Source organism: Neodiprion pinetum, chromosome 4, assembly GCF_021155775.2.
Source record: "Neodiprion pinetum isolate iyNeoPine1 chromosome 4, iyNeoPine1.2, whole genome shotgun sequence".
In the NCBI taxonomy this organism is placed as follows: domain Eukaryota; kingdom Metazoa; phylum Arthropoda; class Insecta; order Hymenoptera; family Diprionidae; genus Neodiprion; species Neodiprion pinetum.
Genome location: NC_060235.2, coordinates 19,500,276 through 19,524,049, shown reverse-complemented (window position 1 = coordinate 19,524,049; position 23,774 = coordinate 19,500,276). Strand labels below are relative to the sequence as shown.

Genomic DNA, 23,774 nt, shown 5'->3' with positions numbered 1-23,774 from the left:
ATAGGCGAATCCGGAAGATCTCTTTTCTTATTTGAACATTCGAACTTTGTAATTAGAAATTTAATATAGATTCGTTATATTGACTACACGTTTTGGTTTTTTACAGGTCGAAATTTTTTTGCATATTGTTGAAACGTTTCTAGCTGCAGTTATTATAATTTCAATTGCTATAGATCGTCCGTTTCCAAATGATTATAGAAACAAAATTGCCGGGGAATTTCATTCCGAATGTTGTAATTTTATTTTGAAAATGAGAATACAATCAACACCACATAGTAACAATTTTGCATCAATTCCTGCACACAAAGTATTGCATGGCTTTTTTGTTTTTTTTTTTCCCTGGAATTTCTCTTTGTATTCGAAATCAATACCAAGATATTTCAGCGAATTCTCTTCGAAGCACAATTGAGGATGAATAACTGCCTCATCAAGTTGTGCAACCGCGTTTCAGATTTATCACGCTTTTATCGGATTAATCCGATCGTACCGAATAATTATTCCGTGCGACAGGACGACGTAACAATCAAATATCCGGACATCATCACCACGGTCTTTTGCGAAAAACGTGTTAAATAAATACAGACACGTGATTCAAGGTGTGATGAAAAACATCATCAACACACCAGACAATTATTCACTTATTTCAGGATGTATCCCAAGTACGATACAGTCGAATCAGAAAAGTGAAACGAAATTCCTATTGCTGCAGTAGAGTGAAGTTTTATCGTCATAAATTTCAACTGAAAGAGTGAATTAATATTAAATTAATAATAGAAATACTTGGAAAATTGTATTTTCGTAACTTTCAATAAATTCTAATGTAATGTGTGAATTGTGATGTTTGTCGAATTGCAGTGAGTTTAAGTTCATTCACTTGGTCCGAAAATAAAGTTGACTTTAAATTATCCGAGTTCAACTGTCTATTTTTTTTAAAGAATTTTGGTTAATTACAAAAAAAAATCACCGTCACAGGTTGTAATAAGAATAATGGCATCGATAAACAGAGTATCAGAGACAAAATGTGCTACTTCGAAATAATTACACCAAGTCGACTTTCCTTGTTTGAATTTTTCTAGTGAAATTTCTAGACACGTTGAGAAAATTAGTTATATTAAATTTAACTCGATTTAACCGACTTTAATTCAACGTTTCGATTGCATCACGAATTTTCGCTTCTCAAAATTTTTTCCTAGACTGTACTCCCTACAGATCCTCAAAGTTCCACTCCATCAAGGCGTTACGTGACATGCAAGTATATTACGATTACATAATCCGACAATCATAATATCGGATTCGTCGGGATATGTCTGGATTAATTAAATCCATATACCTCCGTATGGGGTTTAGATATAAAAAGAGAAACGACCAGTCAACTGCACAGCTCTACGGCATCCGAACCCCGTCGACATGTTCAAGCTGATAGTTCTCTTCGCATTCCTGGTTGTTGTGGTGAGCAAAAGAAAACACAAATAACGATACTTACGTAATAAGAGGTTGAAAAAAATTTAAGAAATCAGTTTATTACGTTCTCGCTTATATTTTTCAGTACGAGATTCTAACGAATTAATATACGTACACTGAGAGAAATTTTAAGTTCCGGTTACCGCTCGGTCTTTAAATATTTTCATTTTTTACCACAATCGAAAAATATAGTGCTTGGTATAAAATGAAAATTAGTTTTGTAGCTATTACCAGAAAGTCTAGTATCCGTTACTATTCTGTCTCATTACTATTACTGTCACTATATTTTCTTGTAACTGTTACGATAATTTAATACTTGTGCAACAATAAATTGACGTTGAAGCCTTATTTAACTAAAAAGGTTGAGTAAACCGAACAAACTGATTTTGCGTTGCGATTACCAAAAAAGATTCGACAATAGCGCAAAATGGTTAGGCGCACCTCGTTTTTCGTAATTACAACAATATTCAATCAGTTTTTTTAACGATACCTGCTTTACTCAGTTTTTCGAACAACTGTAACAAATGAAATTGTTCTCAGTGTATATTCTTTGTTTTTTTTTTTTTCTCAGTCAAATTTTTTCCGCCATAATCCGAGTTCTGACGCAACAAAGAAAATTCTTTGAAATTCATCCTGATTTCTCGTTAGTCGCAGCGATCATTTCGCGATGTCTTCTCAAAATCGATAGCCAATGTTATATTCTCTAGCCGTTCTGGATATCCGCCCTCGGATTTCCCCTCGCATATTCGTTTCTGTTGCCACAAGAAAGTACGTGATGTTTCAACATCAATATGGCTCATACGTCCTACTGTTTTTCGCCCACGCACAAACGTGGTGTTCATGCATGATTGGGTATTTCGTTTCGAATCAGCATTATTATATTCTCTCCCCCAATTCCTAAGAAACTCGTACACAGCAAAAAAACATATACCTCCAAAAAGATACGTATTTTGAATTCATTTTTTAAGGGTTGGTATTCGGAATCAAAATTTTTCCATTCCAACAACATATGTTTGAATACAATTTTTTTCCACCTATTGTCAAAAACTTTGATTTCTAAAACCGACCTTTTAAAATTGGTTTCATAATAAATTCTTTCACGAGGATTATTTGCTGGCTATTTAACTAGAAAAAACTTTTGCGGTGGAAGTGAAGAAGAGGGTGCTTCACGGGAACTTCTTTATTCTCGTAACAACGGATCTCCGTTCATATTCAATATTGCTTTACAATTTCACGTCGAAAGGGCGGAATCTAACGGAAATAATGAAAGCTGGAGAATTCTTCGATACAAACAGAATCGTTCTTTTGCATCTATTGGCATAACACCATGCACGAATAACAATAATCAGGATTAAATTTGATATTGACGGTGACTCGAGAACGAAGAAAAAATCAAAAAGATTCACGTGTATCAACGTCGCATTTTGTTCCTCATTATTTTGCTCTATATTTCCTTGAAATTTTATAATTATCTGACACTCGTTCGATGGTTCAACGAATATATTTACAGTAGTGATCAATTGGGCTATAACGATTGGAAACAATACGTACAAAGGAAAGAATTTAGTAGATGAATACGATGTGGAAGGTTCAGGGTAAGGCCACGACCTTAATTTCATTCCTGAGCGTATGTAAATATGAATTATTATGACGGTTAACACGACCCGAGCCGTTTCCAGAACATTTCTGCTGACTTACAACTCAAGTAATTTCAAATTCTTCGACGTAAAGGTGAAACCGCTAATAATTTATGAACACCAAAATGTATAATGCAAACAATGACTGTGCATTCGTTACAGTGTATCAAATTTGTATACATAATATACAGAGTGTGTGGCTGACGGTCGAATGATCTAACGCGCATGCGCTAGAATTCTACAGCAAAAGCAGGACGACCAACATTTTTAGAGGTTACATGCATCGCGGCGATCTGTCTTCTGAACTTGTGACAGTTGGTCAACCTGACAAATCGACTGGTTTTGCTCTGGAATTTTAGCGCATGCGCGTTAGATTATTCGACTGTTAACTACGGACTCTGAATATTTGTTTTGCTGCATAAGATTGAAACATTCATTTTTCCCGAATCATAGAATATTAGTCGAGAAGGTGCCTCACATTATGTGACTCTGTTTGATTTGAATAACGTGTAAAATAGGATACAGGTGATTTAAAAATGAGTAAATTTCAAACCAATCGTTTTCAAATCACGCAGTCGTTGGGTTCAAGATTGCATCAGCCACATATTTTTTTGGACAATTGATCATGATGTTCGAAAACATTTTTATGATAAGCGCTATGTTTCAGATGGCACAAGGTCCTCCGGGGCAGCGGAAAATGCCACCACAGCAGTTGGCAAGAAGGGCAAGTAGAACAACCCGATTCGAAATAAAAACGCCCGGAACTTTCGGATACATCCCTTATTTGGAAATATAAGGGTGAAACAAAAAACTCGATTTCCGTTATAATTCACTGATGCTTTGATTGATTTCGTAAAAAAAATTTGACCAGTTTTTGAGTCGATAAAACTGCAAAGATTGATATCAAGACCAGTGAAATGCGTTACATTCGATCTCGATAAATCGTTGGACAATTCGAAGAGAATTCTGATTGATTTTTGCAGCCATATTGGATTTGCCTTTTTAAATTCCCAAATTTTGAGTACCGGTTTACAATCAGCGACCTCGCAACCCCCTAATTTTCAAATTTCAAGTCAATGGAAAGTGAAGAGAATACTGTATTTCCCTATTGCGTAGAATTACGGCTTTGTCAATGTGTACGATAGAGAGATTTCATTGTTTATACTTTGTTGCCCTCAGTTTAACTTCCAACTCCTTCATTTCTAAGGAAAAACGACAAAGAAATTATTCTAATCACCCAAGAAATTTAAGTTGAGTTTTCGGATGTGGATGATTCGGCTCTCATTTGACGGGACTTTTCTCAACTTAGAAGTATTTTGATTTTAAATATGATCTGCTAACACTCTGCAAATTGTTTGAATAACAACATCGGAAAAAGAGATAAGAGTGATGATATCTCGTGAATGGATCAACGGATTTACATGATTTTGATTTCAATAAGAATCAACTAAATTTTGAATTTTATCAGCTGAGCAGTTTTTGAGTTACTCGGATATCAAAATAAAAGAAATAAAAAAGAAGGTATGTTATTTCTCAATATCTTATGGCCTGGAAACGTATCCCAACGGGAATTTCTCAGGCTGGCCCCAACAAGGTCAGCCAAATTAACTACTTGCATTATAAACATAACGCTGCTATGAGATTCTTGCCCGCAAGTAATTACGGTGTATCCATTACTGGAACTGAGGGTTGATTCATTTCTTAGAATACGATATATATATTACTTGAGTGGTTGGACTTATTCACTTATCCATGCAAACAATGGTGCCTGCCAAATTCCCAGAATTCTAATCGGGTTTCCATTAGCCCTAGGATTTCCAAATACGGGTTCTCACTTTCATCGATATGGCTCTTAGTTCAAAAGGACACAATTCTCGGTATTCGAAAGGTCGAAGGGTTGAAATTCTAATTGATGATCCTATTTACGACCGGAGATAGTTAAAAATCGTTAAAAATTGGAATAATTAAATCTTCTAATCCCAAAACTTCGAATCGCCTTACTTTCAGGTGTAAAAAATTCAGAACGGTTCAAACTTGGTATCGTACTATCACTTTGGATAATTCTCGTACATCTGCAATAATCGTGCGTCTGATGGCAAGAAAATTCACCCCTGAGAACCCTGAGATTTTTTAAAGTCACATCACGGAAAATTTCGACCCTTGTATAATTCGAAAACGTTTTCGAGGTTTTACCCTTCCGAAATTCGATCACTCGAAATTGTATCTTTGCATGAAAATTTTTTTAGACCAAGCTCGCATAGCGCAGAGAAGCCCTAAATATCTAGTTAATATTTTTCGTTCTTCGGTTTAACAAAAATCGAAGCAAACGGACCGAACGGGAAACTACGAAAATAAAACATCACCCATGTGCACAGGTATAATGCGTTACAAAATCAAAGAATTTCAATTGCTTCTGACATTCGTAATTGAGTAATTTCTTGACGATAAAAAACAACTACGACGTCCGATTATTCGTTGTTTCTCTCACTTTAAAAATACACTTGCAAAAATTGGATTGCCTTCTCATGCCAAGTCCCCACTTCGACGTTTCTCATTTCGATCACATCCATTTGGCTCTCATTTATCAGGTTGCTCGTCAAGCAGGGGCCCCAATGCCTCCAATGCCTCCAATGCCAGGTGGTCCAGTTCTACCAAATTCCGGGAACCCTGATATGACGAAAATGGCTGACCCGTCGACCTGGATAAATAAGGGAAAAGACATGATGTCCCAGATAGGCAACGGAAGACGTCGCAGGAACGTTTAGGTAGGTGGCTGCAGATCACAGGCCTTTGATTGTGGCGAGTGGTAAAATTGGATCACGATCTAGAAGGATCGAGGAGATTCTTTGACGAAAAATCGATACTCTTTATCAATTACTTTACGAGATCGTAGTCGTCTATTCAGTGTTTATAACATCATCATGTTCGAAAGCTACGAAGAATTGTTTAGGAATACAAAAAAAAAAAAAAAAACACAAGCTTGGAGACCGATTGTTCGGTTTATCGCTTCAGATTAATCGAAAATCTAAAATATCTGTACGATTTGATTCTACAATTGATCGTTTCTTTCATAACAGTATTTTCTGCAAAATCTCTGGAAAGAGATTTCTCTTTTATCATACGCTACGGTATCGTTGAATATTTAATTTTACAAGAATCCACCGATAGTGATTACGATCAATACGGACAATAGTCCATCGAATGGCAATAGCGAATTCATTGCTGGAGATAAAACAATATCTGATTCAGCGACCTGGTAGAAAATGGTCTTTTGATTGAAATGAATTATCGCAGAGTGAAATCGGATGAATTTATTAGACTTACGACCATTATGAAGTGATTTGAAACGAAACGTAGATATTTAAGCTCTTAATTACAATTTCACTATTCATTACCTTCGCATTTTCAAATTATTATTCGTAGCTTACGAATATAACACTTTGATACATACTCAATGCTCGAATATCTCGTAACTTGGTAAAAAGTATCAATGTTTGGTTCAAGAGCCAACCAACAATATCAGAATTTAGTTCAAGGCGCAGAAATTATGCTTCCGCTCATCCGAAAATCTGTTTGCGGCAAAATTAAATTTACAAGTCAGTCTAATAGCGGCCGGCTTGATTCTGTACCAGAGTTCGAATTTTACGAAACGTTTTGTAAAACATTGGCAAATATTTTCACCGAGTAAATATATCTTGTATCAAATATTTGATGTATACCTTTTCATTTCCAAGAATTCAGCTGGTAAAAATTCCTTGAATCCTGGATACTTTCGAATATATACAAATATTTCATAAATAAACAAGTTTGATTCGCCTCCCAAAATAATTCGTACGATTAAACAGATACATGTATCGTAACCACGAAATATGTTTGTATTTCAACTGAAATTGAGAATTCATGTTTTAATTGAAACCGATTCCGTGATCATTTTCTATCTAATAAGTCAATTATGTCTGGTTCTATTCATTCAATCCAAAATCATTGCACTTGATTCACTCAAGGTTTGGTTCAAGTCACTAAATTGATCGTAAGATTAAAAGAACAAAGATAAGATACCAAGAAAACTCAAGGGAAAACTAGTCTTGATAGATTAAATTGGATATTTTGAAAAATTGCTAAGTGCAAAAATAAGAAATTCCACACGTTACGTACGTATGTAAAAATGTATATACAAGCCCGTCGAATATTTGAAAAAAAAAAACGTTAAATATAGCAATGCTTTTTTCAGAAAAATATCAGAGTCTCAATTCAAAAGAGAATTTGGTTCGTGAAAATTCTCCTATATTTTCACTTCACTTTACTTTCAAAAAAAGATAATTCTTATGATCGAGTAGTATTGCGTAATTAAAATTTAATTTACAAATCGTGAAAAGGAAAGAAAAGTAATAAGACAGGGGGACTCGAGAGTTTTGAAACAGATAAGAAAAAACTGTGCGAACAAATAATTCACGACCGGAAAAATGTTTCACGCAGATTAAAAAAATTTCTCAAAATTATCCTTTCGACGGTAATTAGGAACCTTCTTGACTCTGTGTGAGATTATTACTCCAGATGAATTTCTCCGCGAGCATTCCGCCTAATTAAAGCGTCACTGCATCACTTTTACATAATTACACATACGCTTGTCAATCATTGCATTTACTTCCGAAATATCCTAAAACACGACAGGTTAGCTTTCCTTGATAAATATAAATACGATTACGTTTGATTCGACCAAGACGCAATGTAACAGTGGAAATATTGATATTGTTAATTTGATATTCTGAGAACTGATATAGAATGAAATTAATTATTGTGTTCACAGAAAATTGGGAACAATCCTCATCGTAGTATTATAATTGATGCGCGAGACTCAACGTTAATGCGACGAACAATTTCTCTCCTGGATTTCTTCAACAGATACGCGTCATACTCGTATTTGAGGAGGATGAAACTGTAAAGAAAAATGAAGTACAAAAGAAACATTACTTTATTATAACTTCTCGCATCTACGCATCGATAATTACATTTATACAGTATCTCTGTGGGAATAAATACGATATGAAATGTGAATGTGTACTCACATTGGCTTATTGTTAATTATTTCTGAGCTTCCTCGTTGAATAAACTAGTGAAATTTACCAATTTTTTTTTGCACGAAAATTTAACATTTATTGATTAATTATATAAAATAGGCTATTGATAACAACAGTACCTTAATAGGTGAAGTGTACGTAATTCTGACCACGCTTGAATTAAATTAAATGATTATACACCAAAACAGATACCTTCATTTCAAATCTGTCTAGTTGAAAAAATCCGGCGGCAAACCAAGCTAATTTATAAACGAGACGTAAAAAACAAACGGTTAATAATAACACCAACAGCAACTGTAATAACAATAGCAAGATTGAAGCAAAAATAGAGAGCCAATCAAGTCCCAGACGTTTAATTTTTTTTAATTTCTTACAGTAACCAGTCTTACTTTGGTTTGCAAAAAAAAAAGGACAAAAAATATGCCGTGGGGTTTCTAATTTACCCACTTTCTCTTTATCCGTGCAGTTGGCGTGAAAATCTGTCTACACGACTGTAAAAACAAACAAAAAAAAAATGCCGCAAACACCTTAGTAGTTTATTATTATAGCAATAATTAATTGACCATTGAGGGCTGTAGCGAGTATTAAACTGTTCTCTACGGATGTAATTTTATCGTTCTGATTTATCAGTGAGGTCAGATCGGACTCGATATCCGCGGTTTTATCTAGTGGACGATAAAGATTGCTTATCCGAATCGATCTGAATTCTGACGAGGAGAGAATCAAAGCGCTGCTCACGCTGCTCGCGAATCACAAATGTTCGCCTGACATCCGCTGACGGAGAAATAACAATAAATAAATGAATATACGTAAGACAAAAGTGAGCAACAAGTGTTTCAATTTGGACAATTTTTCGTGAATTCGAACCTGGAAAGTTTTAAAGTTATTCGGTTTCGATAAAGTGTATGTGAGCAACTAAGGTGAGTGTTGAGATCGGTATGAAATTTTTTTCCCCCAAATAATCACTGTCTGGGAGTGAAAAAATTCGACCCAAGTCATCGCAATATGGCGGTAGGATAATGCGCTTGCACTTCTTTTTACCTCAAGTAGGTAGACAGGGAATGAAAATGGAGTCGAAGTACTTGAGGTTGTTTGCAGAATTTTTTGCTGGCGCTTTGAGGATAGATAATATGAGTTTTCCCGCGTTTGTAGCCTCAGGCTGAATAAAATGAGAGACTTCTATTGCAGCTCGTGTCCTTTGTTGTTGAGCTATTTTATCTCGGTATTACGATGTGGTTCTTTGCCCTTGCAATTTACACTCGAGAGTTGAAATAAATTCATTAGCAGATACGCGTGCTGTCAAGTTCATGCATATTTCATAAAATCCGCGTTGCGCGGTGTGTTTTTAATACCACTTTCTCTTTTTATCTGCTTCAATTCACTCATGACTAATTGCAGGTGAAGGTGGAAACGTACGCATAAATTATTATCACTCTTATCATCGCGTTCAGCCGATTTTTTTATGCAATTACGATCTGTAAACGAAGAATTACCTTGACTTGATTTTTCCAAAACTTTTAAAATTATTCAAGGGATGAATCGAATTAATTATCTTCCATGTTATGGCATTGATTGTGAGAGAGATTTAGGCAAAATTGGAGAAAACGTGCGATTTCGACATTGAAATTAACGTCATTAGTATAAACGTGATTTTATTTATTTATTTATTTTCTTTTGTTCGCTTGTAGTTATTTTTTGTTACTTGTAGTAATTGAAGTGAGTCATTCACGTTCTCTGTTATTTACATAAAAAATTTCCAACAGTTTCGTGTAATTTGTCAAGTGTTTTGTATCAAAGGTAAGGTTTTTTTAAAACTGCAAATATTTCGCTTTACTGCACGAAAAAATCCAAATGAACAAATTGAATTCCAGCTCAACGGTGTAAATTGAGTTTTTTTTTTTTAAGCTTTTTTCATTCGCGAGCATCCACTGAAGCCAATTCTGATTTAATTGTTAAATCACTTTATCTGACCCACTCCGCCCAATGTATAGATTCATAGAACTCATGCAAAGTAGATTTCTACGAATGTTGAATTTACTTCACTTATTTGAAAATTTCAAAAAATTACTGTTCTATAAGTTATTATACCGGGGTTTCTGCTAAACACGGATATTTAATCGAGTAAAATCTATTTGATATATATTTGTATTATTCTTTATGTTTGACTGGAATCAAACTAAACTTTACTGAAACTTCTAAGAACTTGTAATTCGTATCATCGTTCACGACAGTCGACGAGTTCCAACTTAATTACACCAGCTGGCAGTCACACGCTTCGATTCAGCAAGCATATAAATGGCTCGATCATTAGCGTTTTGCAAGCTTAGACAAGCGTGAAAAAACAGCTTTGGTATTTTTTTCAATAGTCTTGCTAATTGGAGAGGTTTCAATTGCCGCAATTTCTTTTATCCCTTGTTCATTGAAGGCTTGCCTTATACACCAATTTCTTTTTTTTCCTACAATGAAATGACGACCGCGTTATAAACTTTGCAAAAATAGATGTTTATGATTCTCACGATTTACGAATAATTTTCATTGAGACTTTGTCGCGCGATAATTACTCGTTACGTCGAGAGTTGACTCTTAATTTTTATTTCGAAACGAATCATTTTTATGATTATGTTCTACAATTCTGTAATTTTCATTTCAATTTAATCATCAACTCGTTCTCATCCCTGCGCTTTAAAAACATCAGTGAATATTTACTTCAAAATGTAGGTGCTGAGATAACGTGCTTTTTCCCCAGGTTCTGGGAACCAACCTTGAATTGGATTTTATATTCGGAAAGAAGAAAAACATAACAGATCATGTTTTTTTTTTTTCTTTCTTATTCTGACGGTAGGAGCTGGTAAGATTTGAAGGACAAAGATTCAATTCAAAAACGTGACATAAACGACTCACGGTTGAATTATTGCTGGTAGAAAATAAAGTCAACTAATCGGAGAGTGATGAAGTAGGCGTGTTTGAAGCCAATAGTTGCCTACATATCAACCATAAATCCACGAATGTCCATCAGGTTTTTAGTTCACGTAGTTAATATTATACAAGCCGACTGTAAATTGACTTGTCGTCGTCAAAAACCCGTCGAACAGAACTTTGAAAATCCGATAATTACCATATTTTTAAATCCGATTGTTCGAAATCGTGGAGTAGAGTGCACAGTTTAAACTTTGGGCTTATTGTTAATCGTTAGCGCATCTCATGGGAATATTCACCGATTTGCCGACTTTCCGCCAACTTTAAATCAAATTTATCACTTTACGTCGACATTACGCCGGCTTCAATTCGTCAAGCGATAGCCGATATTTCGTCGTCATGACATCCTTAATGGACGATGGACGGTGAACAGATATCCGGAATCAGTCCTCTACAGTGTACCCGGAAATTAATTCCAAAGGAGCAAACCGAGCGGCATCTCCTCTAGTTTCATCGGTAAATTGATCCCTAGGGATATTAGACGATCAGTTTGTACACTCGGCGATATTTTTCGATTCTGGTTTACTGAAGAGTCCTTGACTATCTTCACTTCTTACGATATCCGAAAAGATAAGTTCTCGGTACAAAATGAAAATGAGTTTTGCCGCTGTAACAATAAAATCCAGCATGCGATTGTATTTTTATACGTGGGGATGGGAAATCGGGAAATTTGCGTCCCCGATGAATGAAGAATATTATTTATGCCTCGATTGCTGTGTTCGCAGAATATGGATCGAATTCTGGAGAGTGAATCCGTCAAGGAGATGAACGAACTTCTCCTGGGCAATCCGAATGGTAATTACTTGCTAATTTCTACAAGCGAATAATATTGCTTTGTTCTGCATTATTCTTCGGACGATTGTTATATTCGATTTTCCTGCATTTGGCACTTCCAGGCATCATTTACATTGTATAAGTTATTATTGAGAAAAGCATCGCGTGTTTCTCATTCCAAATTAATTCGTCTCATTGTCGTTAATTTTCTCTTTCAATTGTGGCATAGGTATATATAGGTATGTATCTGTGTGATGAGAATTGGCTGCGAGCATTTACGAATCACTTAGTCACACCGTTATAGGCACAATTGACACGTGTTTGGAACCGACTGTAATCTGAAATATCGGAATATTAATCTGTAACAGTGTGAATAAGGAGCTGTAATTTAAACAAGAATAATTGTTTTACAATCTGTTATTGCAATAATCCATATTTCGTAGACTGCGAGTGAAAGAAGAATAAGAATTACCAAATTTAGACAAAATCGCGGGAGAAACTTTCTAAAATTGTACTTTCCAAATGAATTCTGCAAAGACTGCAATGAATTCTCCGATTACATATTTTTCTTAAACTTTTGTTTTTATTCAACTTCTTATTTTTATTATGGGATTATTTAGGTAGTGGCTCTTGATTGTAGTTGTAGAAACCGAAGAGTTATTATAAAAGAACTGTTGAAATTTATTCAATTTTTTACAGCAAGTTTTTTTTCTTCAAGGAATTGTTCATTCAAGCAATCTAAATTGTCTCAGATATTCACTGTTTTTTCAGGAACTTTATTCCAACTTTTGTAAATTATCGTTATACGAGCGAATATATAATGTTCAACACCGCTAGAGGAAACACATTAACAAGAGCCCGAATGAAAATTAAAAGCTTGGTTTAAAAAAGGAATCAGCCGTCTCGTCTGAATAGAAAGTTGAAAAAAGAGAAAACCGCGTTTAAAAAATCTCCAACAATGGTACAAATGATAGTGAAGATGAATGAGACATCATACTATTATGTAATAAAAATAAATCTCAGAAAATTCGAATAACACATAAACTGAGAAATGTAATTTAAATATTCAACATGATTTTTTCCTTACCGGATACAGCTATCTGTCAAAATGTGTTCAAACGGTCTCTCCAAATTTCTATGGTGAACAAAATAAACCCAAAAACATTAAAATCGGTTGAAAAATACCAGAATTTAATCCTCTCGAACATTACGATTATAAAACCTCTTCCCAAATTGTTGATATCTTAGCTTGTGTTATTCGACGTTACTAAGATTCATCTGTATCACACTGAATAGACGGAAAATCGTATTCTATAATTTTTACTTTTTTTGAGTAACGAAATCTTCTTAAACTTTCGAGAATGACTGGGCGTGTGTTTGTGCTTGTAGGTTGACTAACAACTGTAAGAGAAATTCAAAAAATTGATGATAATGGACTGTCCATGTACCACGTCGCTAGTTTGGGGGCAATTAATGCATTCCGATTCATTTTTCCACACGGAATATTACGTCTTCTGCAGTCACGGGTCCCAATGACGTGCCTTCCTAAAAAGTACACTCGAAACTCATCTTGATTATCACGAAAAAACTGAGAACAAGTCCTTTCCTGCTAATAATGATTTGCACGCGTGGCTAGTCTCGTCATTTGTTCCTCCGGAAATCTTATTTTTAGAACAACAAAAATAATAAAAAAAAAAAACTACTTGTTTATTCATTTTTAATTATATATAAATTTTTTTTCAAACTGCGTACCTTTCTGGGAGGGGGGGTTCAAAGGTGTTCAAAACAGAGCTACGCACTTTATGGACATTCCCTTGATGTAAAAAAAAAATATCGGATACGATATCTAATCTCAAATCGAGTGAAAAGTACTTGCAAATGTTTTAATGTTTCCGTCAATTGTTCGAAGTTCCCTTTATCAATCAACACGCACAATCACAATTCCTGACACTTCCCAAAGTTTGAGACGGTTTCATTTGCCGTAAAGTGTAAGAATTGCTAAATGCGCTTGCTCCTTATCATGCTGAGCACAGTGAGTAACAATAAACCCTGGCCAATATACCGAGTATACACGTAATGCCTTCCAGTGAAACTCCGGGACCGAATCCTCCTGTCGCCTTACACGAAATTCCTCCTGCCTTCGCTGGTTATAGCGTTTGTCCTCCCCGTCACCGTATACGCAATAATGGTGAGCGGATATGTGGTGGATTCTTCGTTCAGCCTAGCCACGTGCAATATAAGAACGGAGTATTACGTTGATTGTCTACCGGGAAAATCGAGCCCGACGGAATCGGATTGCATGGAAGTATTGTGCTGCTGGAACGACACTCTGGGCTTCTGCTACCATTACGTACCCGCACAACACGGCTACACTCCCTCCGGTGGTGTTTACTATCAGGGTAACTTTTTCAAGAATAAAATACAACCGACGGAACCGAAGACGGTCAATTTTTTCACCGAAGTTGCAAAAAACCGTGCGAAAGATTGAGCTAGGATGTGAATTTTTTTCGCCCCAGAGCATTTATTTTTAGTGATTGGATGAAACGTTGGCCCTTTTTAGACTCATTGGCTTACACGAATAGTTGAAGATTTTTGAAAATCGGATGATTCAATTCCAGGGTACTTAGGATAGAATGGTGCTCGTCTTGAGGATGTACGATCGGACGTAGGTACAGTCAAAAGAGTATCAAGGCGGAAACGTGCTGACCATAAACTAAAAGCTTGCTAAGTGTCGGTGAAGCTGATCAAGTTACATCAAACTGAAAATGTTCCCGTTTACAAAAACGATGCTTCAAATAGTAGACTTCAACTGTAAGCACGTGATATATTAGGGTGCCTCAAAATGGAACTTCATTTTTTTTTCAATCTCCCACGTCATGAAACCGTATTTAATAACGTAATATTCAACCTCGTGAAGGTAAAGCACTGTGCGATTTTTTGAAGCGTTGCCGTATCGAGATTTTATATTCGCCATTTGATGCACGCGATAGAAATTCAACTCTGACGTTTGAGTGGAGATGATAATTTTTCTGTACAATGAATGGAAGAGTGTGTGGTAGCGTTTGACAACTTATTCAGTTTTCATCAAATTAGCGCGAAATAGAAAATTTTTAGCAAATGCAAATAAACGCAATGAAAATACAGCTCTGTATTGAAAAGAAAAAAAAAAAAACCAAGTTTGATTTTTGTAACACGCAACTCAATTTCTTGAGAATTGAAAACGAATCTGTTTCGTAATGCCTGAATATCTTTTCGTTTAATAATTGCAATTAGCGATATCTGATACGAAGCTATTGCCAAAAATTGTTGAATAAGCGCTACGTCAAAAATGGATTGCCATAGTTGGTAGGAGGAGAAAGTGATTCGCATTATTTTTTCAGAACCTAATTGTAACCCATAGACAACTGTATTGGATCTGTCTTTCAAATTCAGTAATTTCGCGCTTGTGATGTGAAAATAATCCGTACGGGATTGACTGGGCACATTACAGTCAATTTCACGTTTTACGACTATCAAAAAACATTTTCTCAATCTTTTATGGTCTTGCAATGGTGGTGAAGAAAATTGGTCCGCTGTTTTACCAGCTGAGCTTTTCTCTGCGTTGTTTGAAAACAGGTAAGGTAATCGTTCCTGTTAAACAGGAGTGACCTTGGTCCCCAGGGAAACCAACAGCCCACTGGGAAGCGCGAACGCTGAAGAAGTCTTCGTGGACATAAGTGCAGTCGACAGCAATCACGTCGAGATAACCTTATCAACGAGCTCGCAGAGTTCGAGCAACAGTAGAAGACGTAGGGGCGTCGAACCTCTCCTTCATCGGTGGTCAGGAAGCGGGGACGAGGTCAATGGCGAGGAGGACGAACTTTCGAGAAACCTGCTGAGCTTTTTACCCAGAGATGGGAGGCGAAGAACCGTCGAGGTCCAATTGGGTAGGTATAAGAACAGTTACCTGCGTGGGGAGGAAAGTATCGAAGGATAACAAAACAGAAGGACCGATGTAACGAGATCAGTATAATTATACAAGCATGTACTGATCTCAAGCTTATCACAGTTGGAATACGAAGGGTTTTTTCTCTTCTTGCGAGGGGAAAAGATTAGAATTTTGTTCAAGCCAATGTGTTTATCATGAATGGAATAGAAATCTGAATATCAGAGTGTGGAATTGAATATTGTACATGGCAGGACCGTTAAGATCTTGAAATAAATGATACTAACGTACAGATAATTATACTATTGAATATTGACACGACCACGATGTAGAATCGTGGAAAGTCCCGATGGCCAATGAGTGATAAACGAGTTGGCAAACACGCTTGTATCGGAAACTCAGTATTATATTGATCACGGTTCTACCCCTCGATCAAACGACGGTCAAAACACAATCCGAGTAGTCGAACTCATCGAGTTTGCTTTTTGCTGGGGCATGAAAATCCAGTTACTGTTAAGCTTGTATGGCAAGGAATGACGGCACTTGGGACAGTCAGGTGATTCTGTTTTGACTTTGCAGACGAATCGTCAAATCTTACTGCCTACGTTCATTACCCCGAGTTCTCCGTCACCGTTGCCAGGGGTGATTTCACCGTTAACGAAACCAGCTCTATTTTCTCCACTGCCTTGGGCCCCCTTATTCTGACAGAAACTTACTGGGAGTGGACTCTCTACCTGAGCAATGGCGCTCTTTATGGCCTTGATGACCTAGAACTGAATGGGACCACTAATTCGATCTATAATAACGAAAATGGATCAATTACTCCCGCCTTTCTAGCCATCAACCCCACGGGGGAAGCCGCTGCCTATTACGTTGATTATAAAGGACCCATGGAAATCCAGGTACTGTCACAGAAACGCTCTTTTAATTCCTGTAACAGCTTCTTCTTGGTTTGTCCGAAATTGTTTTCGGATATGGGACTGTTCTCAATTAATCGTTTTCAATGAATTTGAATATCGGGATATTAAAGGATTTCGAATTGTTCCGGGGAAGTAGAAAATACTTCAAAAAAGATGATGTGTGATGTCAGTCATTTTCTCGGATTTCAAAGCTTCCAATGGGTTCATAGAGATTTTACGGTATATATAGATGCATGCAGAGAACTTCAGTGAATTCAGATACAGCAATTTCATTTGGCACAAGAAAATGTCAGCGAGTTTTTCACGGTCAGTTGAAAAAATCAAAACATGACTTCAAAAGTTTTCCAATAACTACTTGAAGTCGTAAGGATTTTTCCATATCGCTGGTCCGATGTAACTTATATTTATGGCTACTTTTCTTTGACAAACCAATCCTCGGAATGGGAATGCGACGAATTTTAGAACAAAATCTCGACAAATTCAATCTCGAATTGGTGAAATTGTTCTTCCGATCTCAATAATTGATCACAGCTACTCATATGGTTTTCTGTTTTTAAAACCCTCCATTAACAAAAAAAGCAATAGTTCACCCCAGAATATGAGACATCGGAAAGATAAACTTTAAGTTAAAAAAACAAACAATTTTGAACTCTGTTAAATTTTTCAAAGTCATTATACTATTCCCCTTAAAGGTATTGTTACCTGTATTATACTGGCTCCAAAGAATAGCCAGTGCGATCGTGAAACCTGAATATTCGTTGAACCTATTCTTTGGTTGCACGGAACTAGGTCTTGAACAAAACAAACCTGGTGATCCTGCGCGGTCTGGCCCTCCCGGAGAGTTTGGGAGTCCACGTCTTCGCTGGGCCGACGCCGCTGGAGGCGGTGCAGCAGCTGACTTCAAGCCTGTCCTCGAATTCCTCATGGAGTATGCCACCGTTGTACAACTACGGTCTCCACGTCTGTCCAACCGAGACGTTGAGCTCAGTTGTGGACGCTGTTTCGAACTTGAACGAGACCATCGAGGTCCTGGCGTCGGCTGGAGCCCCTTGGGACTCTCACTGCATTCACGAGCAGCTGGTATCAACCATGAACAGTCTCCTAGCCTCGAGCGACCTCGACGCCATCAGCGAGGCAACAAGTCTTCTGGAAGCCGAAGGACGCAACTTCAATCCACACTTGAGTCCGATGGTAGGTTTCCCTGAAATCTGTCAACTTTACGTGGTTCATCGATAGTTTGATGGTCGAAGTGGCCGCCTTTGAGATCTTGACTTGCACTTCAAGGTCCTGGCTGACGAAGGGACACTCCACTCAGCACTGGAGGACGCAGCTCTGCTCTTGACGAACGGGACCACTAGTTACCTGGGTCAGTACCAGGACGCGAGTGTGGTGTACCCGGACTGGACGAGCGACGAAGTGGCGACCATAACGGCCGCCTACTTTGTGGACTACTTGAACAACACCGGATCACCGGGAACACTCTGGCTGCGGGACACCTGGCCAAAGGACGAGACGAACACGAGCTCAAAAACGGAAGCGGAATTCACGTCCTTCGATTACATGCCGGAAGTGGGTTTTGTGCTTCGCGTATCTCTCCGCACCTGAAACTCATTTGACAAATGTTTCAGGCGATTGAATATTCCATGAATAATTTCACCGTCCCATTCGACCTTGAAACTGTTGACGGTTTTTCACACTACGCCACTCACAACGGCTACTCCGAAGGCTTTCGTACCTTCGTCAAGTCATCGGTACCCACCATAGAGTTTCTCGGACCCCCGGGCGAGGCTGCAAACACCTCTTGGTCTGGCCTCAGGAGGGCCGTTAGATCCGCCATTGGAGCCGGGTTAGGAGGGCATTTGCCACCTCCCGTGTATGTCTGTGGTACAGAACCCTTTAATGCTACCCTTCACGATCAGTTGTGCATCAGGTGAGCCGCAATAATTAGGAGGATAATATAGGAGCCACGCTTTGTATTTAGGACTTTCGATTGGATAGTTGAAACTTGGCCGGTAACGAAAGTAAATTTTAATTTAATCTATGTGAGAAGATATTCCCAACCAAACGAGGGAACGATCTTTAATCAAAAATATCCCTCAATTGGGATGTTTTCGTATCATTTTCATCAAAGCGGAACCCGCTTTCGACTAGCCTGACAAAGCAGTTTCTACCTCTGTGAAGCGTCAACTTTCTTTCAGCCACAAACTCCATGTTCACTGATCTGAAATACAATTCTCCGTTATGTAAATAGTGAGCTGTTATTATAACGATGTAGCCTTTTCTTTTTTTGTTCTTAATACAAGATCGAGTTAAAGTTTTCCCGAAATTCACTCACGTCGGAAAATCTGAAAAGGTTGAAAAACACGCGCCGGAAAGAAAAACAAGGTGTGAAACAATTGCGTGAGGTATAATATTAAAAGACTGTTGAAATTAAAATTGTGGGAGTCGGCGAGAATATTTTGGCAAACTGAACCCTTATACAGTTAATAAAGCCGAATAATTCCCGAGTAATCCGCACCCTCTCGACGATATATATCTTTCCGTCTGACCTTATCATCTCAAATCTATAACGGCTGTGAGCATAGATTGCCTCTGCAAATAAACTTTGCCATGTAGTACTTATGCCGAGTCTCTTGGATGAGCCGTAATATCATCGAAACCAGGCAGACCGTGCGATTCGGCGCCGACTAATATCTTACCTAACTTTCTCGACCTTACGTCCAGGTGGTACCAGGCGGCCATTGCTTGGCCCCACGTCCTTGTCGTTCCCGATAGATTGCCAGGGGGCTCCTACCTCTCTGCCAGCGCTTCTCTGAACGTGGTCAAGGCACTTAGGATTAAGGCGTCGTTGGCGACTTATCAGCACACTGTGGTGGCCAGTCACTTCCAGCGCAGTTCTCCCGTCCTTGTACCAACATCGTTTTACTTTCCGGAGGACACGAGTACCACGCACAAGTGGGACCAGTTCATGTGGGGCGAGGCGTTACTTGTCGGTAGGTGGGACTAGAGTTCCTAGAATTTTCAGTCCAGTCAATCGTTGCTACTCAATTGCAAGTCGTTGTTGGAAATCTGAAATTTATTCAACGAGGTGGTAATGAATGTATATCGCGTTACATATAGTGCATAGTATGAAGCTTTTATACACGCATTCCCAGTATGATATCAAAATGTGCATGTTTTTCACATACCTGTGACTCTTAAGATGTCAGTAGAGCTTGTAATAATGTCAATCAGATACACTAATTTGAAGTTTCCTCTTTTTCAGGTCTGGTCACCCTTCCAGGTGTCTCACAAGTCTCAATGAGGCTACCAGGCGATGTTTCTTGGAGGCATTTGCTTGGCGGCGCCGAAGCCGCGTCGGTCACCAATGGTACCGTACCCATTACCGCCACCATGGGAGACCTGATCATCCTTGTTCGACCTGGATACATAGTCGCCATCCACGAGGTGAAAGATCTTTACAGAGATTGGTCAGATTTTAGTTACCGACTCTTGAAAAGTTGACCGTACTTGATAATTCAAGTCCGAGATTGGCGAGGATTTTCAATCCATCCGAAGTCACGTTGAAAAACAGATTTCCAGCTGTGGTTACCTGTAAAGTTCTTGACTATTTTCAATTTTCGTTATAACTGGAAAATGGCAATAAGTCTCGGGGGTGTGACCAGAAAATCTAGTACGTCTTACAAAGAGATTATTGAAGTTCCGGATCGCAGATTCGACTGAAACTTCTAGGGCTATTTCTTTGACTCTAAACACGGGGCTTCTGATGTGTGGTTCTTGGGGTTCGACGGGTCTTCCTTCGCTAGGTTTGCAACACCTCAGATTCATACTTTACTACGGCTCTGAAATAACGATTTATTCATATACACTTGAATCTGTGAGAAACTGTTATCAAACTTTCAAAAGAGGACAATGAAAATAAATTATTCTGTCGAAAATCGATGTAACACGTTTCGTTTATTATGGCATTTCATTCGTTAAACTGCTACTGTAATCAATTTTAATCGGAGTGAAGAACGGCCCAACGAATGAAGGTACACAACAGAAGCTCGATACTTTGGGTTAACAAAACACTCCGAAGAGTTTCAGAGGTCTGATACTCTCCTTGTTAGTACTCTCGTTAAATATAGTCACTCATACGATACTTGCTAATTATGACTGTTGGACACATACATAACTTGTTGTTGGCGCAGCAAAAAATCATTGATAAGGCCTTGTTTGGTGTGAAAAATTTGATCAGCTAAACGAACTATTGACAGCTGTAACCATACTGAACAGTGAGACTGAGCATAAAAAGTTATATAGTCAGTTAAGTGGAATTACCAGTTACGGTCCATTATCATAAAGCTAGCGAAATTTCTCTCAGAGGATTTTTTTACAATTTTTTTCAGTTTTTGAGTTAGGTATACGTCGACCAGTTGAATCTAATTTTGTCACCTTCGCCAAGCGTGGGCTCGATAGTAATTCCATTTCTAATTTGGGCAACAAACATTACTACTAATACTGGTTTCAACTGGTGACACTAGATACTAGATCGAATTTCAATAGATCCATACTTTTTTTCGTTCCATGGGCAACGATTCCTGAGAAATCACAAAGAGTTTGTTTCATGAAAACCTCCTTATTCGTGTTTTTATTACTATCAACTACATTTTAATGAAATTATTTTCTTCCAATAGAATATATTCGACGAACTTGCCATTAAAAAGGCTATATAATGCGGGTATTATTGTTATCATACGTATCTAATTTTTCGTGTACTACGTTGACATTCGTGAAAACGTTTTTAGATTCAATTAATTTTGTTCCGAACCAGGCGCGTTGCAGTATGTCTTGGAAAACCGGAGCAGACGATTGATTAATTGGTCTAATGAAATTCGATGTAGTTTTACCAGAGCAAATATCATCAAAATCAGTCACCCCGGATGCCTGACTTGCTTTATAAGTATGTAATGGGGAATTCCATGCAAATCCAACCAACGTCTGATCGTCACCATTTTTGATTTTGTTCCAAATTTTTTCTACAATTGTCCCAACTCTGAAACATTACTCGGAATTTTTTGAGATTTTTTATTCCACTGGTCATTTATTAATGAATATTGAGAGTGATTTTGAACAGGACCATTTCTAAAATTCTCAAAAACTGTATTCTTTTTCACAAGCAATTAAAAACCGGGCCCGGTTGTTTTCAAATTTTTTCAGCACTTTTGATTTTTTTGATTAACCAAAACATTGTTTGAACGGTTTGAAAGCTTTCAAAAAATTCTCAAAACTTCTATTCTTCACTTAGAACATTTTTGAACCGGTTTCATCATGAAGTTGATAAAAAAAAAGTAGAACGTGCCAAAAAAAATAGACAAAAATCGCTCCATGATGGATCCGGTCTAGAAATGTTCCAAGTAAAGAACAGAAGTTTTGAGAATTTGTTGGGAATCTTCAGACCGTTTGAAAATGTTTAAACTAAACAGAAATATTAAAAGTGCTGAAAAAAATTGGAAGAAAAATCAGTACATCATGGGGCTGTTCTTGAAATGCTTGGAATTGAAAATCCACTTTCCATGTATGTGTTTAGCATTTTAAAAGAAGGTTCCTTTTCAAAATCACTTTGAATATTTATAAATAATCGGGCAGTTGAATGAAAAATCTGAAAAAATTTAGGGTACCGTTTCAGAGTTGAGACAATTGCAGATATAGTTTTAAACGAAATCTGAAACGGTGACGGTAGGACGTTTGTCAGATTCGCATAGAATTCTCCAATACATTAGTAATACAGATAACTGCTTCGACGGATGATATTTACCGTTGCTTAATCGGGTGTAAACAAGCAATTATCGATATTGGATTCTGCGATGGCTTCTAAGTCTGCTGTGCGGGCGGTGACTGTGGCACCGAAAGCGAATAATGTTAATAGTAAACCATTGATGGTCCGATTGTAATTTGAGTAATGAAATTTGTCAGGACGTGAGCAACACGACGTCGGTTACCATGGCAAGCAACGTCACACTTGCGGTGAATTTGGAATGTGCAAACGAGGATTGTTCAGCCAGCGGTGAGATTTGGTACGGAGTGGACGACGGCGAGTACTTGAGTCTTGGAGTGAATAGCACTCATCTCGTGCTTGGGAACGTCAACGGTGTTCAAAACTACGCCTGTAATGCAGACGATAATTCGACAACGGTACAGTCTACGTTCATAGAAACTGTGCAGCTACTTGGAAACTCGTCCTACCAAGTTCAGACGGAATTATGCGACCTTCAGGACAACGAGTTCTCAATTAGTCTTGTGTAATTAGCGCGTCAACTTCTTATCAATGTACGTGTCTAACTTTATAACGCGTTTGTGTTAATGAGCTGCCGCATCGTCTAATCCATGACGTTTATAAGTGTTGAAATGTATAACAACATGGTTGTTGGAAATTAATTTCAGGGGATTTGTCAGGCAATTCAACATTCACGTCCGAGATAATCTCTCATACGTGAAAATTGAACAAACAATTTTTGATGCCTTTTTAGAATTGAAATATAATATGGTCAATCTAGCCCTAGGAAACTGTTTAAAAATAAACTTTTTCTACTTGAATGTACAGTTTTTTTTTATTGCTTTCACGGTAATTAGAGACACTTGTTTCGTAATCCGACTCAATTAACTTCGTCTTCACTCTATTGGCATCTTCACGTATCCTGAAGCGGATTCGGTCCCTGTGATATACGGCTGCTCGTGTACAATTTAGTTCATTCCGTAAAGAACTTTAATCTAATTACATTGAGAGGAGTACTCTAACCGGGGTGAATACATTAAACAGTCAACAACGTAAATACAGCTAAAGGGATGATGGTAAACAACTATCGTTGAAAAGTGATAGCTAAAATATCGCAAGTAAATTCCCAGAATGCTTACATTACGCTATATCAGTATTACAGACTCATTTCAAGAGGTCTGGTCAGATTTGGCAAGCTTCATTTCACGTTATGCACCTTTTAATCTACCGCACGTATTTTTATGA

General features: G+C 37.6%; 1 protein-coding gene across 1 annotated transcript; it reads left to right on the top strand.

Moving 5' to 3' along the window:
* The first annotated feature begins 1,288 nt into the window (after positions 1-1,288).
* Positions 1,289-23,350, top strand: LOC124216238 (uncharacterized). The gene is made up of 14 exons (XM_046620520.2): positions 1,289-1,449; positions 3,766-3,822; positions 5,687-5,863; positions 7,906-9,096; positions 11,878-11,947; positions 14,014-14,325; positions 15,568-15,852; positions 16,431-16,753; positions 17,561-17,962; positions 18,056-18,340; positions 18,400-18,701; positions 19,496-19,764; positions 20,037-20,218; positions 22,730-23,350. Exons 5-14 carry the CDS (start codon positions 11,881-11,883, stop codon positions 23,057-23,059), a joined length of 2,757 nt encoding a protein of 918 aa, XP_046476476.1. The 5' UTR covers positions 1,289-1,449; positions 3,766-3,822; positions 5,687-5,863; positions 7,906-9,096; positions 11,878-11,880; the 3' UTR covers positions 23,060-23,350.
* Positions 23,351-23,774: the final 424 nt, after the last annotated feature.